This window comes from Cyrtonyx montezumae, unplaced genomic scaffold (genome assembly GCF_038088225.1).
Source record: "Cyrtonyx montezumae isolate F1298 unplaced genomic scaffold, pur_monq_1.0 scaffold_5, whole genome shotgun sequence".
NCBI lineage: Eukaryota > Metazoa > Chordata > Aves > Galliformes > Odontophoridae > Cyrtonyx > Cyrtonyx montezumae.
In genome coordinates, this window is record NW_027072056.1 from 22663260 (window position 1) to 22681507 (window position 18248).

The 18248-nt window shown below is 52.4% G+C and overlaps 4 protein-coding genes across 4 annotated transcripts in view; 2 read left to right on the top strand and 2 right to left on the bottom strand.

The window, feature by feature from the left end:
- Positions 1 to 18248, top strand: part of SERP1 (stress associated endoplasmic reticulum protein 1) — a 312396-nt gene that overhangs the window by 281265 nt on the left and 12883 nt on the right. The gene's annotated exons all lie outside the window — the stretch shown is intronic.
- Positions 1401 to 7795, top strand: ERICH6 (glutamate rich 6). Its single transcript, XM_065748156.1, has 11 exons — positions 1401 to 1506; positions 3007 to 3053; positions 3156 to 3269; positions 3989 to 4078; positions 4161 to 4318; positions 4668 to 4735; positions 5282 to 5443; positions 5542 to 5623; positions 6463 to 6615; positions 7103 to 7334; positions 7490 to 7795. Exons 1-11 carry the CDS (start codon positions 1407 to 1409, stop codon positions 7751 to 7753), a joined length of 1470 nt encoding a protein of 489 aa, XP_065604228.1. The 5' UTR covers positions 1401 to 1406; the 3' UTR covers positions 7754 to 7795.
- On the bottom strand, positions 8592 to 9577 carry LOC136056136 (glucose-dependent insulinotropic receptor-like). The gene has a single exon (XM_065748153.1). It carries the CDS (start codon positions 9543 to 9545, stop codon positions 8592 to 8594), a length of 954 nt encoding a protein of 317 aa, XP_065604225.1. The 5' UTR covers positions 9546 to 9577.
- SELENOT (selenoprotein T) lies at positions 11917 to 17732 on the bottom strand. Its single transcript, XM_065747779.1, has 6 exons — positions 17563 to 17732; positions 17301 to 17411; positions 16184 to 16310; positions 14738 to 14825; positions 13551 to 13702; positions 11917 to 12648 (listed from the first exon to the last, which is right to left on the bottom strand). The coding sequence occupies exons 1-5, from the start codon at positions 17703 to 17705 to the stop codon at positions 13578 to 13580; spliced, it is 594 nt and encodes a 197-aa protein (XP_065603851.1). The 5' UTR covers positions 17706 to 17732; the 3' UTR covers positions 11917 to 12648; positions 13551 to 13577.

Consider the following 18248-nt stretch of genomic DNA (forward strand, 5'->3'; position numbering starts at 1 on the left):
GCTGGCAGGACTCCAGCATCGGCCGGGCGAACTCATTTACTCATGCTTAAGCAGGATCAAAGCCAGGCCCTGGCTCTGATGGGAGCTGACACCTGTGCTTGCAGCAGGACGTGCTAAGCATAAGTTCCCAAGAGTTTAATTCATTTTCACATATCTCAGCAGTGTTTATAGTGGAAAACAAATTTTCCTACTGAAAATTTATCATGGGTCTTAACAGCTTTTTGTGTAAAACAACTCTCTGAAGCAAGTCATTGATGACAGCAGGATTCACAACATGGAATTAATTACCCCAGTGCTGCCTGGGACTCACATCAGATCATTTAACATTATTTCACTGTGGTTTTCTCCACCATTCGGTTCCTCTGATGGAACAGAAACTGGTGTTATATTTTACAAAAAACAAAAACAAAACCAACAAAGTAAGCAAAACAAACAAAAAGAAAATGCAACACGCAGTGTCTTCTCTGTATCTGATACAAGTGAATTTAGGAGGTGTATCTCAGGTGGCACAGCCCAGAAGTGATGTGTTGCCCCTTAGCCCAGATGTGCCGCTGTCATTGGTCCTGACACCCAGCCCAAGTGCTCCAGGCACACAGCACTGGGGCAGCACAGCTGGCGCTGCCCACGGCCACGGGAGGCAGGGAGGTGCTGGCATGGGGCAGCTGCACACCTGCGGGGTTTCGGAGCATCACTGGGGCTGCCCCGGATTTCTTTACAAACCTCCTAACCTCAAACTAAAGCTGACTGTGGAACAGCCTGAAACGCACCCAGGGAAATATCCACCCGTGGCGACCAGCAGGGCCGGCCCTGCCAGCACGGAGACACCTCTGCGTCAGCAGCCGGACCCCACGGCAGCACCGACATCCCCACGTCACGGCAGCACCGGCCATCCCGGCACGGCCGCGCCATCGCCTGCGTCCCCGCTCGTCCCGGGGCCCCGGGCGGTACCCGCAGCCGTACCCGGAAAGGGTTTTTCCGTCGCCACGACCAACATTGGAAGTTCTTCCTAAGAGCATCCTCCGCTCCAAACACCAACGCAGGAGCCGCGGCCCCGCCCCGTGCCTCCACCGCGGCCGTGCCCGCACCACCAGCTCTGTGCCACCGCCCCGCGTCGCCACGGAGACCGCACGCTGCGCAACGGCCGAGACCGAGCGGGACCGGAGCGACAGAGCGGGACCGGGAGGGACGGAGCGGGACCGGGAGGGACGGTGCGGGAGCTGCCGGGGCCGGGGAGCAGCGCGGGGCCGGGGAGCAGCGCGGGGCCGAGCCGCAGCTCCGCCCGCACGCTGCACGCCGTTCCGATCGCACACGCTGGGAGAGGTTTCGTGTAATCCGATATTCTTCTGAAGCGATGGCTTTGAGTCCCGGCACGGGACTGACGCCGGTTTCCGTCTCGCAGGAGGGACATGGGAACGCCCGCCCGTGCCGCAGAAAAGCCGCCGGGAAGGTCTCCGCCGCAGCAGACAGAAGCGGGCCGGCTCCGGGACCGTCCCTGCAGGGAGACACGTAAGGACAGGCGGCGGGGCCGTGCCGCGTTTCCTGCCCGCAGCTCTCTCCCGCAGCCCCGGTACAGCTGATGGAAGGAGCGCGGGGCGGGGGGAGGCACTGCGGGGTTTCGGAGGACGGCTCGCAGCGCACCGGCCCTTCTCCTCCTGCCCAGACGGGGAGCGCAGCCTGGGACTCGGCAGCGGGCTCGCTCACGGGCTGAGGCAGCAGGGACGCAGCAGCGGCAGCTTCTGCCCGGACCCTGCCCCTCTGGGGGTGCCAGGAAGGCCTCTGTGGGTTCATCTCACACCCTCTGCAGGAGCTCCTCGGGGGCTGTGTGAGCGGCCTCGCTCCGTGGCACAGTCTGACTGCAGGGGACGGTAACTGCGTCTCCTTGAACTGCGGTTTCACAAGGATTGCACCAACCGGCTGCCACATCCAGCAGTCCTCCACCAGCCCCACAGCACTGCCTTCCGCTCCCCGCAGCCCGGGCAGCCCAGGCGGGTGGGAACATAACCCCGGCCCTTACAAACACACATTCTAACTTTTTCCTCTTGTATGAAAAGGATTCAGAAGAGCAGTGGTAGATACCCAGCCATGAGACATTCCCTGCTGCTTTGGGTGCTGGAGCACCTCCTTGCCTGCACACAGCATGGGCTGCACGGAAAAAAAAACAAACCATTCCCTCCCAGCTCATCCCTCAGCACGACAGCAGCAGGGAATGTTCCCCGAGGTGTCATGACAGCAGACAGACACTGTGACCCCGTCCCCAAACAGCAGGCTGCCCCTGAGCTGCTGGGGCACAGTCCCTGGGCAGCCCCAGAGGGCTCAGAGAATGCGGCCAAGCTGTGCTGAGCAGTGCAGTGCTGTGCTGTGCAGTGCTGTGCAGTGCTGTGCAGTGCTGTGCTGAGCAGTGCAGTGCTGTGCTGTGCAGTGCTGTGCTGTGCAGTGCTGTGCAGTGCTGTGCTGAGCAGTGCAGTGCTGTGCTGTGCTGAGCAGTGCAGTGCTGTGCAGTGCTGTGCTGTGCAGTGCTGTGCTGTGCAGTGCTGTGCTGAGCAGTGTTGTGCTGTGCTGTGCTGTGCAGTGCTGTGCTGAGCAGTGCAGTGCTGTGCTGTGCAGTGCTGTGCTGTGCAGTGCTGTGCTGTGCAGTGCTGTGCTGAGCAGTGCAGTGCTGTGCTGTGCAGTGCAGTGCTGAGCAGTGCTGTGCTGTGCAGTGCTGTGCTGTGCTGTGCAGTGCTGTGCTGTGCAGTGCTGTGCTGTGCAGTGCTGTGCAGTGCTGTGCTGAGCAGTGCAGTGCTGTGCTGTGCAGTGCTGTGCAGTGCTGTGCTGAGCAGTGCAGTGCTGTGCAGTGCTGTGCTGTGCAGTGCTGTGCTGTGCAGTGCTGTGCAGTGCTGTGCTGTGCTGTGCTGTGCAGTGCTGAGCTGTGCAGTGCTGTGCAGTGCTGAGCTGTGCAGTGCTGTGCTGAGCTGTGCTGTGCTGAGCTGTGCTGTGCTGAGCTCTCAGCATTGCTTTTGTCTGCAGCTCCACCAGAAGAGCCCAGCGGACTGCACATCACGTGTGCCATGGAGGTAAGGGCTCCTCAGTCTCTACAGCGATGCATTTACGCATGATGGTTTTCTCCTTGAACAAAGTTGTGACTCCTCGCTGCTGATGCTCTCTCTGTCTCGCAGTTCCTAGAGGACTTTGTGGAGCTGTTGGCACGGCCGTACACGCTGCCCTCAGTCGGCCCTCCAGCCGTGCTGGCCTACAGACCCGAGGCGCTGCGGGGTCGCCTGCTAGCCGAGGTGTGTCCCTGCAGGGTGCTCGTGGGGTGATTCCTGAGAGTCTCACATAGCAAAGATAAAAATAATGCCTTTGTTCAAGACTGTGCAGGAGTCCCCTTGATGAAAGATGTCTCTTTTGTCAGGATGTTGAAAAGATGCTCGTGGTGCATACCTGAGCATCTATACTTTATAATTCCATTTCAAAACACGTCTTAAAAAATACGAGTGAAACTTGCAAAGTATCTAGCACTGATCCTTAATCGTGTCAGAGCAGCAGCCCTAACTTGCATCTGATCAAAAATGCTCAGCCCTTCTGTCAGCAACTCTGCAGTGATTCCTAAGGAAATTCCCCACTGATTTTTCTGCTATCAACAGCACTGCAGTCAAGGAGCTTTTTCTCACAAAGCTCTGAGCAACATATCTGAAAGGGTTAATGCATCAAAGTACTCAGCTGTAGCATTGTGCAGGCACTGAAGCTTTCCCTCTAATTGGAATGAATGCATGTCATAAGCATTACACTGATTCTGGTCTTTGAGCCGTACTGAGATGTTTAATTGCTACTGATCAGCTTTTCTGTTTGGTAGCTTCTTGAACCTAATGTCTGGAGTTAAATTGTTCCAAGACATCACAGACACAGGGCTGAATGTTCTTACACACTTCACAACACTGTTTTGAGCAGCATTACTTCCCCAAGATAAAACAAGGACCTATGTGCTGATACCATCCTGCCTGTGCTTTAGGTAGAGGAGGACTGTGCTCCGAAGTGTGAGTACTGCGGGAGCCTGCTGAGGCCGTTCCCTTCCTTCGAGGACGTTTGCCCAGCACCGCAGGTTACGGAGCAGCGAGCTGGAGGAAGGTGAGGGGCTGGTCCCAGGGACGCCTGCCGCAGTGACACTGCTCTCTGCTTTCCAGAAATTCTGTTGCAAACACAATCGAGACCTCTACGAGTTCATTGTAAGTGAGAGGGAGAAACACAGAAGTGCCTGGAATGGTCCTACTTCTACAGACCCTCATGAGCCCCAAGGCACTGAAGCTGAAATACACCTGTCTAAGGAGAGGGTGTACCAGAGGTACTGCGACGGCTGCGGGGATCGCCTGGGACTGCTCTGGGTGGGGAACGTCCACATCACAGCTCCATGTGACGTCCATCACATTGTCTATCTCTGCTATCAGCAGAGGTGATACCACTGCAATCACAGGGCTTTTTCACTGAAATCTCCACATGGGAGCAATTACTTTCTCCTGAGATAGTGTAACACTGGTGATATACCATCATTTCCAACAGTTACTTGCAATTATAGGAGTGGAGAGAAAAACAGGTTCCGAAACTTGGGTTTCTATTGCAAATCTGCTCAGTACTCACTCTGATTTCTGAAGAGGGATATATGAAATGTCTGTCACAAGCACTTCTATTTCCAGGCAGCAGGAAAGACACATGGCCAGACAGTTAGCCTTCCTGGCAGCCCAGCCCACAGTGGTAGCTGAGTGTGAGTTCACATTTCTTTTAAGTATCTGTTTGTTACAACAGTGAATTTAATGCAATTGCTTGCCTCTAATGCTCTCTAATTGAATGGGAGGAAGTATGCCACTACATGTTAGTTCATTGTCCAGTGTGCATCCCATTAAATTAGATGCTACTGTATTAAATAATCTGACACATAAAAAAAAAAAAAAAGCAGTTCCAGTGACATTCATTACTTACACCCAGATGTTTCAGCTGAGATGCACATAAATTGACCTTAGAGAGTAATAAATTGCTAAAGCCAAGGCTTGGGAGGTAGAAACTGCCAGAATTGGGGTGATCTATGTCTTATTCTACAAAGTGAATATTCTGCACGTTCCCAGCTCAGGCCATGAGTGACTGAGCAGCTTTTCAGATTTAGGAAATAAAACCAAACTCTCTTTGACTTAGAACAGACAAACTGGATTTCAATTATAGGCATATGTTCACTAAGGATGCCAAGGCAGTGTGTCACCAAGGGGCAGGGCTGCCAGCCCTACTCAAGCACACAAGCCCTCCTTTTGCTCCTCAGGTGCAGCACACCCTGGCACCATTTCCTACCTGCTTTCTCAGGAGCCACCATCTCCAACGGGTTGGACACTGATGCCTGGTGAGAGAGCAGCAGAGCTCAAGGAGGAGCCCATCTCCTGCTGCATTACCTGCTGTGACTTCACTGTTATGGGAGAAAGGGCAAGTGCTGCTGCTGGAGGAGATGGACTGCACCTGTAAAGGGGTGGCTGGGTGCAGGGCTCCCACCACTCATTTCATCACTTCTTTTCCAATCTTAGGTAGCGACGAATGAATTGGTGAAGAAATACTACAGACATGGAGGGAAGTTTCTTACCCTGTTCCCAGATGGAACAGCACAGTTATTGTATCCTTTATGGGGTTTGTTTGCCCACAGCAGTCCAGGGCTGTAAACACAACAACTTTCAGAATGTTCTAGTCTGCTGTATAATGGGGTAGCCTGGCTCACCACTTCTACAGTCCAAAAAGAGCAGCAGAGAAAGAGCTTACACTTGGAATCACGTTCCTTCGGGTCAGTTTGTAACTTCAAGGCAGGAAGGGCACTATGCATGCTCAGTGCTCGGCTGAAGGAACACGCCAGCCCCGCTGGGGACAGCTCAGCTCTGCCTTCTGGCTGTCTTCATCCCAGGGCTGCTGCCATTTGTGGCAGTGGCAAATGACAAAGTGTCTCACATGGATGCACTCCCAGCAGCGAGCTGTGCTGGAGATGCAAGCCCTGAGAGGTGCAAAAGAGCTGCTGTTTGTATACGGTCAGGTCAGTTCTAGGGGCTAAGGGCACATTTTTTCCCTCTGGTTGTTTTTTTTCTTTGTGGCAATGGAACCTGTCCCTGTTTTCACTGTCCTCATTCATGTTAGGCTTATCTCTTCCCTTTGCCAGGCTTGTGCTTTCAGTCCTAAGCGGTACAGATTCCACAATGTGTCTTTAATGCTTCTAAGAAATTCTGTTTGGGTTATTGCCTAGAAAAACAACAAGCTGCATTTTTGTCAGTGTACAGAGAACATTTACGTATGAAAGACCTTTGTCCCTTCCCCAGGTAGAACTGCAGCACACAGTTGGTGCTCTGCCTGGAGCACCATAACCCAGCAATGTCTGTGCACTCCAGAGCAGCACTCTGAGATACCTGGTATGCAATAACCAATGAACCAGGCACACAAAGGAGTTGTGAACACCTTATCTGATGGTAGCTATCCATCTGGAAACCTGGCAGTCATCGTTGTGCGGGAGAAAAAGCAGTTTGTTTGCATAGTGCAGGAAGACAAGGCGAGTAACACTGAGATACAGGCGGTGTTCACGTCCAGCGGCAGCAGCACCTGCTATCACCCTCGTGGCACTGTGTGGTACGTCGCTGTCAGACAGCAGCTTTGCTCTCACTGTGTGTTTTCAAAGATCACAACGGGTATTTTTAGCAGCACTCCAAAACTACATGGCAAATACAAGAGAGGGGAGATGTGATCTGTAGGGAGAGGAAGCGTGTTTTATAGACTCACCAGTGCCATTGGGAAAAAGCAGAGACACAGCCGTGCTGAGCTGATGCAGCATGCCCTCCTTGGAGGAAATTCTGTGAAGGCAGTTCGCCTTGGCTGGGAGGTGCTCAAGGCAAAACGGAGATTAACCTCCCCCTATTTCTTCCTCCCACACTCGAAGGGCTGTGCCCCACTGTGTGCTGGTGTGTCAGGCCCAAACCTGCACCACAGCTTGGTGAGCACTATGTGAGGTCCCAACCCTGCTGAGCACTGACACCAGGTCCTGTCCCTGGGGTGCTGGGGACAGTGGAGCCACAGGGTGCACCCCTCGCTGCGGAGTGTTGCTTTTTCTCTCTTATAGGATAACGATGAACACTGTAGGAGGACAGTGCCTGGACCGAAGAGGCAACAGGGTGAGGAGGTGGATGTGGCCGAGCAGCACAGCATCATCAGAACCTTGCACCCCGTTCAGCCCTATCTTCCTCTCCCTCAACCTGCACGTGGGGGTCAGGATTGTGAGCCAGGATAAAATCACAGTTTCCTTCCTTGCCATGGGGCAACAAGCAAAATTCAACGTGGGAACCAAAGTGCAGGTATTTCTGATGTGCACAGTCAGCTCCGCACTCAACTACTCCTGCAGCAGCAGCAAGGCACCCAGGGAATCTTCCTTACCCATGGGGGTGCCCCCTGCATTGCCCCAGCCTTGGTCCTGCCCCCAAAGCAACTCTGATGCCTCCCACTCTCTCAGGGCAGCCAGGCTGGCCAGCTGCGTGCCCCCCTGAAGTTGAATGAGGACGAGCTCCTGCTGCTAGCCTTGCAGGTGAGGATCCTGCGGCTCATCGATAAGCTGCGTGGCTGCCTGAACTTTCCTTCCAATGAGCGCTGGGACAGAATGAAGCCACCAGCATACCTTGTCACACAGACTTTAAAGATCTTGCACCTTTGCACAACTTCTGACATAAGCGAGGAGCTGTGCAGCTCAGTCAAGGCAATAGTAAATGCTCCAGTTTGAGCAGCATGTGTGGTGTGAAGGCAAAATGATCTGAGCCGGTCAAGCCAGAGAATCCTGATGCTGCAGTGCTGGCAGGTGCTGAGCCCAGTGCCCCACAGCCCTCCCTGCTGTAGACCAGGGCACTGCAGTTCTGGGGCCATCCTGCTGATGTGCGCAGGGTGGGGTGCAGCCAGCACCGGATCACACTGTGTCAGCTTGTGGTGAGGAGTGCCTTGGCTGGAAGGTTTTGTGCAGGGCACAGTAACCGTGTGCCTGCTGTCAGAGCACCGCTCATCAGCACGCTCCCTTCCATCTCCCAGCAGAAGCCAGCCTGGGCTGAGCACTCTTTTCAGCCCATAAATTTGGCACAAAGATAAAAGCAAACAGCTGAGGCACGGCCTGTGACAGGGGTGGGGGAAGAGGTGTTTTAAGGCTGCAGCATGGCACCACAGCACTCAGCAGCACGCACAGAGGGCACAGTGTCTGTGTTCCCCTCTGGGAGCACTGCGTGCTGTCTGGCCAGCTGCAGGCACAGCACAGCATAGCACACAGTAGTTCAGTTCAGCCTGCCGCAGGCACAACGCAGCACAACACATCATGCAGTAGTTCAACCTACCACAGGCACAGCATACATCAGTTTTCTCATTCACAAGAGATAAGAGGCCACAGTTTGACCAAAGCAACCAACAGCCCAACATCCCCAGCAGCATTTGCATGGGCGCAGGGGCACTGGACAGTGAGAAGCCCCAGGAACCAGGCTGCTGTTGAGGTATCTGCTCGCAGCCTCACCAGGCACTACTGTCCCACTGCAGGCCATACAGCCATGGGAGTGACCACGGGGCAATAGGACACGGACCCCTCATAGCCCAGATGCCCTGGGCCAGCCCCTGCCACCCACGGTGTGGATGCTGGAGGCCACGGGCTGCCCTTGGCCCCTCTGCCTGCAGCCGAGCAGTTTGGCGAGGTGGCTGCGGATGTCTCTGCTGTGCAGTGCGTAGATGAGAGGGTTGAGGAGGGAGTTGGCCTCACCCAGGATGAACAGGGCATCCTTGAGCGTGTTGGACAGCTCACAGGAGCGGCAGGCCGCCTGCACGGTGCCCCCCACCAGGTATGGGCCCCAGGAGAGTCCGAAGCCGATGAGGACGAAGAGCACAGTGCGCAGCGCCTTGAAGTGGCGCAGGCGGGCGCGGAGGGGCTCGGGCTGGGCACAGGAGTGGGGTGTCCGTGTGTGCTGTGCATAGGCAATGCTGCACACTGAGATGTGTAGGCACAGCAGCACGAGCAGGGATGGAGCAAAGATGCCGAAACAGAGGGTGTAGAGGTACTCGCTCCTGGCCACAGAGAGCAGCCCGCAGTAGCCCGTGTAGTTGCTTTGCTGGAAGGAGGGAAAGATCAGAGGCAAGTGCCCAAGGAGGAAGGCAAGCATCCAGAGGAACATGAGCGAGAGGACCACGGGTGTTTTCTTCAGAAGCGTGCGGTAGGAGAGCGGCAGCCTCACTGCCAAATACCTGTCCAGGGAGATGAGCAGCAGGGTCAGGATGGAGCCAATGCACGGCGTCATGCTCAGGGAGATGCGCACGAGGCAGAAGGACTTGCTGTGGTCAAAGTCCCCATCCAGAACGTCGTCCAGGGCCTCAGTGATGCACATCACACCCACCAGCAGGTCGGCGGTGGCCAGGTTGAGCACGTAGATGTAGCTGGAGCTTGGATGCTTCCTCAGCAGCTGGCAGACAGCCACGATCACCAGCAGGTTGGCAGGGGGGATGAGGCAGCTGAGCAGCGCGTGCAGCACAGCACACAGCATACTGACCATGCTCCCTCCTGCAGCCCCAGCAGAGGAACCCTGCAGCAAGGAGATGTGCAGCTGTGCTGGCTAGAGGGGACTGGGTCCGCTGCACACTGGCCACAAACACCTACATCGGTCCTCTAAAGGGCACTCTGTCCATCCCAGAAGACCTCTGCGACCACCCCAGACGCTGCCCATTGCCGGTGGCATTTTCAGCACACTCAGCCTCACCACCTCCCATCAGATTTTGCTCCACGCCCAGGGGGACGCACCCAGAGGTGCCAGATGGCCGACGCTCCCACCCATGCTTGGCAGGGAGGAGCACTGTGGGCCGGGCTCCCGGCCCCGTGACGCAGGGCGAGGAGCCGAGGTGGGCAGGTGGCTGCTGCCCGGGCACCTGCAGTCTGTGTGGGCAGGAGTGCAGCACAGGGCAGGCAGAGCCAGGGCGACAGAAACACTGCTCTTGTAGGCTGCACCAGCACGGCAGGGCCAGCAGCTGGAGGGGGCCAAGGAGATACTGTGTGTGCTCACACCCGGTATGACCCCATGGATGCTGCTGGGGGCTGTTAGCAGGCTTGGGATGCCTGTGACTCTTTTTTTTTTCCACTTCACTGTTTGGTTCTTCAGGGGGCAGCTATCAGTGAATAGCATTCGTGGGCCTGGTCCCCCCCATTAAACCAAATCTACTCAGTGGACCCTGCAGCCCAGAGCAACTGCAGCAGCACTGGAACACGGGCCAGCCTGTGCCCCCCAGCGAGAAGCGAAGGCTGTGCTTCTGGGGCATTCAACAAACATCAGCAGAGCTTCTCACATACCTAACCCCAACACTTCATTACATGATCTTGCACAGATGAAAAGGAGGAATACTGTGGGCAGTGAGCAGATCATGGGCATCACCAGGGTGACAGGCAAACAGCTCATGGAAAATCACAGCCTAGCAACACATCTGTGCATGTATTTGCTTTGTCTGATGTGTCTTAAGTATATAATTAATGAGAAACTAAAAACTCAATCCACACTAGAAATTTTGACTTATCTATTTCAGAAGAATAGCTAAAAAGACAACTTCATCACAGAATCAAACAGGTTCTGAGGCCACTGCATGTTTAATGGTTGCAATTTGCAACACCTTAATAGCAATTGACGTAGTTTTTTCTTTCAATTGGGTGGACAGAGCTTTGAGGTTACTCAAAACCTTATTTAAATCCCTCCTTAAGTCCTGAGCTGGGTTAGACAGTACTTACAAACAGTGACTGCTGCCCTCATCGCAGCTCTTGTCTGATTTACTGCCCCAGCACACAGAAGATCTCTCCCCCTCCGCAACCAAAGGCAGTATATGATAAGGAGGACCCAGGAAGTATTATATATATATACTATACACACATTAGGTAGCTTTACAAAGGGTGTGGAGTGCCGTAGCTTGGAGCAAGAACAACGAGCAGAGGATGAGACATCTGCACCTCCACAAGGTGAGACACTGAGCGCCCCAGGAACTCATGGCCTGCCAGCAGCTCTCTGCAGCTTTCACAGAACCATAAATCTAAAATCCCCAAGCCCAATCCACCCCCACCAAAGCCACTGACCATGTCCCTCAGTGCCACATCTCCACCGTTTCTGAACACCTCCAGGGATGGCGACTCCAACCCCTGGACAGTAGTGCCAGTGCCTGGCAGCTCCCTTGGGGCACTGGGCAGGACGGCCCCAGCAGGTCACAGGAGCGACCAGAGCAGGACCCGCAGCTCCAGCAGCTCAGCTGTGGCAGAGAACCAAGTGTGCCATGCCCAGGAGAGGCCTCAGCTCCATCCTAGGGGTCTGAGACAGAGCTGCAGTGACTACGGCTTAGTGGACGTGCTGGTGAGGGAACAGGCTGCCCAGGGAGGTGGTAGAGTCTCCTCCTCTGGAGATGTTCAAAACCTACCTGGGCACCTGCCTGTGCTACCTGGGCTGGGAGCTGCTTTGGCAGGGGGTTGGACTCGATGATCTCTGGAGCTCCCTTCCAACCACTACAGTTCTGTGATGCTGTGATGGTTGCACTAGATGATCTTCGTATCTTTCCCAATCTTAATGAGTTCTATGACTACAGACCCCAGACAGCACCTGACGCTGATGGGCTCCCCTTGGCCCTTCAGCAACGGCCGCAGCCACCCAACATCCACAGCACCCCTCAGAGCTGCACTGTGCCAACCACCGCCGCCCCACACACGATGCAGCTCCTCACCCCGAGCAGCACTGCACTGTACAGCTGGGCCACAAATCCTACAGAAGCGAGGCTGCAGAAAGGGGCTCACGCAAGACAACCAACACATCACAACATTAATGGCTCTGGGAAGTGGACTTTTTATGCATTTTTCAGTTACAGTTTTAAGAATGTCATCACCATCAGCAACTCACAAGGTACTTCACACAGTCAATGAGAACTCTTTATTTAAATTCCATTTCCTATTTCTGTTTTGGGCAGTAGAGAGGCACAGCTTCTGAACATTCTGTTCAGAATGGTTGTGGGAAAGCCTCTCAAGCTGGCCTACACCACTTGAAAAGCAGCTGACTTCAATTTTTACTGAATTCACAAAATGATGCAGTTACTCTGAATATAATCTTGTTCATATAATTTAGTATATAATGCACTGTTCAACTCTGCCATATATTTTGAAAAATATACAAACCTGCTTTTACCCCATCAGAGATATTTGACAGGCAGCTGCCTATTACTTAACAGCTTAGGACAACATCAGACGTTCCTGTAACTTCATTTTAAACTACAAAAAGAACATAAATCCATATAAAATACAACAGATTAAACAAACCTTTTCCAAGGGAAAACTAGGTATCAACTCAATCTGCCACTGCGTGAAACATGAATATAAAATAAGTTACAATTAGTAATGCCTGCATTGTTGAGCTATGGACTGGTCGAATGAAATCTTAAAAAAACTATACAGTATTATTGCACTCCATGAATGTGCAGTATCTGGAAACACGCCAGCACTGAAAGATGTCTTTCATTAAGGTTGTTTCAGGAGGCACAACGTGACTGCAAGAGAAGCATCCAGCCTGCACCAACAGCAAGCTGTCTTCAGTACAGGCCTTCATTGGTCCGAGACACGTGGCCCTGGAAATCACAGCTTAATGCCTGGAAACGGAGACAAGAGCACCAGCATCAGCAGTGACACCAGCGTTAAGTCAGCCAGCCCTGTCCTGTCCCAGCCATGCAGAGAGCTGAGGCACTCACTGCAAGCTCACAGGACAGGCAGGCTACGCGTGCTTCTGGCAATAAAAACTGAACTGTGAACAGAGTATCTCACAAGGTCGTAATTCATGACCAAAGAGGACTGGTTTTATTTCACTCTGAGCAGATGTCTGCAGGGATATGATCAGAATGATGCTACGTCAGTACGACCATAAAGAAGGAGACAGAACACAAAGAGAGGGGGGCTCACTGCCACCCTCCCAATGTGCAGCATTACTTCCCACGTGGATGGAAATAAAACTGAGGAGGGGTTTATTTTATTTTTAAACTTATATCCCATTTGTATGTAAGAACAACCTTAGCATGTGTTGTAAGCTTAGAAGTGTCATAATCTACTCGGCAACATAAAGAATGCTGTCTTGAGATCCATACGAATAGGATGCCAGGCTTCTGGAAAGCACAGGAAATACCAAACTTTTAAATAATGTTTTTAAAGTACAAAACAACTTCACGACTCAGATGACTTCGGCTGTACTACGAAGACAAACTGGACTGAACCAAACAAAAAGGGCACATCTGCACAAGTCAGAAATCAGTGATTTCTCTGATTTCCTGAACTGGCACTGCCAAAGTAACAATCTCTGATCTGCTCTCCCTCTCGTTAAAGAGAGCTCTGAAGGAATCCTCTGCAGGTGTCTGAACACAGTGAGATCACTAACTACTGCAAGTGGGACCAAATGAAAGCTCCTAACAATTTTTTTTCCTTTTAACACTTCTAAATGAACAAATATCAAAACCAATTTACATCCGAGTCCATGGCCACTGGTGACCGGCGCAAGACTTACAAGAAGTTTCAGCGCTGATAGATGGGGCTATGATCGATGGTGAGGCATTGACTCCATGTGCACATTGAGCTTCATTTCATTATCAAGAATTTGTACAAGCTGCTGCATGGAAGGAAGGTGGCCAGACTCTAGTTTAGACCACACTGGAACATCTAGCACAAAACACAGGAAGGGAGAAAGCAAAGTTACACTGAGGAAAGTCAGGGACATGGCAGACCAATGTTAAACACAACATTCAAGAGACCAAGGAAGCTATGCAGGCAGACACTATTTTATGTTGAAATATCTGCATCGACAGTGCTTCAGGTCTCAGGAAATAACTAAAACACAAACCAAGAGTCTAGCACTTTCATGTAGAAGTGTAGCACATGAATTCAGAGGTTGAAAATATCCATTCCTATGAACGGAATGTCTAAAAACTTCACAGTGAGTGGCAGGATAGCATTCTGAGTCTCTAAACCACAGGCCTAGGAAAGCTCTGATGCCAATTCAAATTTGGGATTTAGAACCAAGTTCAACTACTGTGATTCAGTGTGGTCAGTCTTTACTTTAAAGGTTCTGGAGTATATAGCTTGACTACTACACTGACACACACCCTGCATCATTATAAACTGAGAAACAAAACACACAGCCAGTCAGACTCATACTTACAGCCTGAAAAATTCGGTACTCCAGCTAGCTTACATAATCTCTAAAACCACAGAATTAGTTGAAGGCAGAAGATCTACAGATTCTTAACCTGAGAAATAATCCTGCCATCCCCAGGTAACAGAAATTCTGGGAGCATCAGCAGCTTCAATACGATTGAAAGTCTAAGCCTTATTATAAAAGAGGATAGGGAAGGCATATAATGAACAGCTTTCCTAGTTGGCTACTTCTTCCTTACTGTATATCTCAAGCAAAGACAACATAATACAGTTACTCTTTGTGACCAAATATTCCCTTAAATATGTTTTTTCACTTTTAAATAGATGTAATTAACATATGTATAAATGGCAGTATAGGACATGTGATTTTCACCAGTTATTATAACGTCTGAAGCTTCAAAATGGAAGGCACTACCACACACATCACATTTTGAAACATCACATTTCCTAACACCCCGTGTTCCTCCTGACAGCAGCTCTCCCAGATCTGAGCATACACACGCAGCACAATGACCCCAGAGCAGGAAGTTCTCATCTCACCATTCAAAGTTATTTCAAATGCACCCGTTGACATACACTGGTTCTCAATCATGTTGCTCAGGAAGAAAACCATCATACAAGCATAAACCTGGAAGAGAACAGAAAGAATCCCAGACACTTTGGCCATGTAAGTCACAGCTTATCTTCTTCACTTGTAACAAGTGCTGCAAGTGTACATGCACCCCTGAACTTCCCTTTGCCATTTAATCACATAGTCCTAGGGTGGCAAAGCAATCTATCTTTCACCTTCTTTTTTGCAAAGATTTTGCACACTATCTTCCCAAGACAGGCATCAAAATAGCTCTGAAATCACCCAGCTAATAATTCACAGAGGCGAAGTTCCATCCACCTGCCCCTTGCTCCTCAAATCCCTGCCCACCTTAGCAGCCAGCCTGCAGAATCACGTGGCTAAGGCAGCACTCTCAGGACAAGGAGGGAGCATGGCCATCTCTACAAGTTGCCTGTCATTTACAGAGTAACACTCAGATTTAACACAGATTGCAGGGGCTAGGCAAAGTTATATTTCTCCTGTTCATGCAAACTGCCAACCCTGGGGTGTTTCTCTGAACTGATCATTCAGAACTGTCTGTGTCAGTGTCTCAGGATGAAATGATGCAATCCTCAGCAACACACCACCTCTAATCCCCTTTCCATGCACATTCACACTGCTTGCTGCAATGCCAATGGGGTTAGCTCAGGGGACACTGACTGCTCAGAACATCACAGGTGTATCACAGCCAGCCCAGCTCAGCCCTGCTCTTATTCTGTGTAATTAAGCAGGATGCACTACATCTTCAGCACAGTCCAGCTGGCTGAAGACACAGCCCCACTGCAGTGGGCAGCTGCTTGAATGTCTGTGCACCAGCAGAATATGTAAAGGCTATCAAACTTAACATTGTTTTTGCTTAGTAAAATAAATCTAGAATAAGGTTATTCTAAATCAGAGCACGATGACATGAATCCATTAGCATCATCAGCACTGACTCACAGGGGTATTCATCCCACAAGGAACAGTCTGTCATGCCCAAGAATGCTCTGCAAAAAAACCCATAGAATTTCAATTTGATTTTTCTAACCGCAAAATTGCACACCTCATTTATTTAAAAATCTGATGAAAGCAACAACTGCAAAGTAGTCATGACACAACAGTGAAGGAAGTGGCAGCTTTAGAAATACCAGCACAGATCTCTACCTGAGCCATTAAAACAAAACAAAACAAAACAAAAAACACACAAGAAATCCAGTGCCTTTTCAGTATCGGCAGCCTTTCTTTAGCAACCCATATTGCAACTTCACCAGCAATGCTGACTGCAACTGTCCCTCTACAGCATCACCAGCTTGGAATAAGGAATGCTAGGAACCAGACGAAAAAACACAGAAGCCTGAGGGCTCTGTTGAGTTGTTCTGACATTGCTTTTCAAAAACATAAGACAGTATGCAGTTTACCTTGTTTTCTTGGCCCCACTGCCAGATGTTTGGAGCTTGCATGCCAAAGAAAGCAAATGGATCCTTGCCGACAATTATAAAGCCTATTAATACTAGTTTGAAGACAGACAGGAAGGATGCTATGTGCCTATTAAAAGACAACAAACAGAAGTGACTTAGAAGGTTCCCAGTTATGCTTCACCACATACTGCTACCATTTGCCTCGTTAATGGTTTCCATAACGTGCCATTGTGTTTCAGAGGAAATTTAACACTTTTTGAGTAAATTTATTTATCTGTGAACAATTTCTGTAACTCAAAAAACCATCACACATTAACAAGAACGCACGTTCTGAGGGAACATGTGTGCAGCCCAGAGGCAGATCTGCTCTTTTTTTTCTAAGCAGACCTCAAACAGAAGCCTGCTTTCAGCTTATATATGTCTAAACTGGATGATACATTTTGTACCTAAAAGAAGTTGTTCCACGTTACAGAGACGCACACAACTGACATGCAACACTAGAAACAGCTTCCCGGTTTCCAGGAATTTACAGTTCTCAGCACGAGTTAGATCTGCATCATCGTTATTACGGTAATTGGGTCAAAAAACGGTTCACGAGTCCGGCAACGCCCTCCAACACACGTACAGCAGTAAACAACGCCCCAGACACTGCTTTCCTGCCGTACTTCAGAGCTTTCCCCGCGGCCACGAGCAGGCGGCAGGGCCGGGGGGAGGCGGCAGGGCCGGGGGCAGGCGGCAGGGCCCGGGGGCAGGCGGCAGGGCCCGGGGGCAGGCGGCAGGGCCCGGGGGGAGGCGGCAGGGCCCGGGCAGCGGCTCCGGTCGCCTCGCTGCAGCGGGGCACGGCGCGCAGGCTGAGCCACAACGGTAACAAACGGGAATTTCCGTGCAGACACATCGCGACGGAAGGCCGCACAACGCGCGGCAGACGGTCGGGCCGCAGACGGCCCCGGCACACCGCGGTGTCACACCGGGCCGCGCTCCGGGACGCAGGCCGCAGCGCTGCTCGCGTGCGGCACACAGCACGGCCTCCGTACGTCTCCATTGGGGTGAACTGTGACCGCACGCTCACAGCCACCGAGAAAAGCACGCACCGCGGGAAGACACTATCGCCGCTTACCTATAGATGGGTTGGGGCAGGTAGTTCTCCCCCTCGATGCGGATGTCGGGGTACCGCTGGCTGATGACCCGCATGTACTCCTCAAACACCCGCCGGTATCCTCAGGAGACGCTGTGTGCGGAGAGGCGGTGTCACGCGGCGCTGCGCTCCGTCCCCCCCCCCTCCCCGCCGCCCCGCGTGCAGCCGACGCCCGCCGCGGCCCAAGGCCTAGCTGGGCTGGATGCCGGGCCCGCCCGGCGCCGCCATCTTGCGGCGCGCTCACCAGATCTGGAACTTGAGCAGAGGTCCGGTGGCGTAGGCCATGCGCAGCTTCTTGGCCGGCAGGCCGCCCTGCTCCGCCGAGCCGCCCGGCCCCGCCAGCGCGGCCAGCAGCAGCAGCAGCACGCCCGGCCCGGCCGCCCGCATCGCGCCCGCCGCACAACAAGGTCACGCGAGCGCTGCCCGCTCCGCGCATGCGCAGCCCCGCCCCGCCGGCGGAGCGCTGCCCTCACGCGGCGTGGGGGGTGTGGGGGACCGGGTCAGCGCGCTCCTCCTCGAACCGGACCGCGATTTTGCTCCAAATTCGGCGTTTGAAGCCCTCCCCCTCGTGGAACCGCGAGCCGTTACCGAACGTGACCGCGAGCTGTGCCTTGAAGTAGCACTGAGGGGACATGGGGTAACGGGAGCCACACGGTACTCCTGACAGCAACCGTCAGATCATAAAATCTGCCCCATAACACGAAAACAGAACCGCTTTTTCTATTAAATGCTCTTTATTCGTATCGACATCCAACGACGAAGAACACCTCTCCTTGAGCAGAACAAAGCTGTGGGCATCCCACCACCCCCCAGCGCTGGCAGCCGCACCTTAGCACACAAAGCCCTCACAAAGCTGGCAGAAACACCAACGTGCAGCAGCCGGACACCTGCAGATCTTCACTCAATGTGGAAACTCTTTGAGGTGTTCAA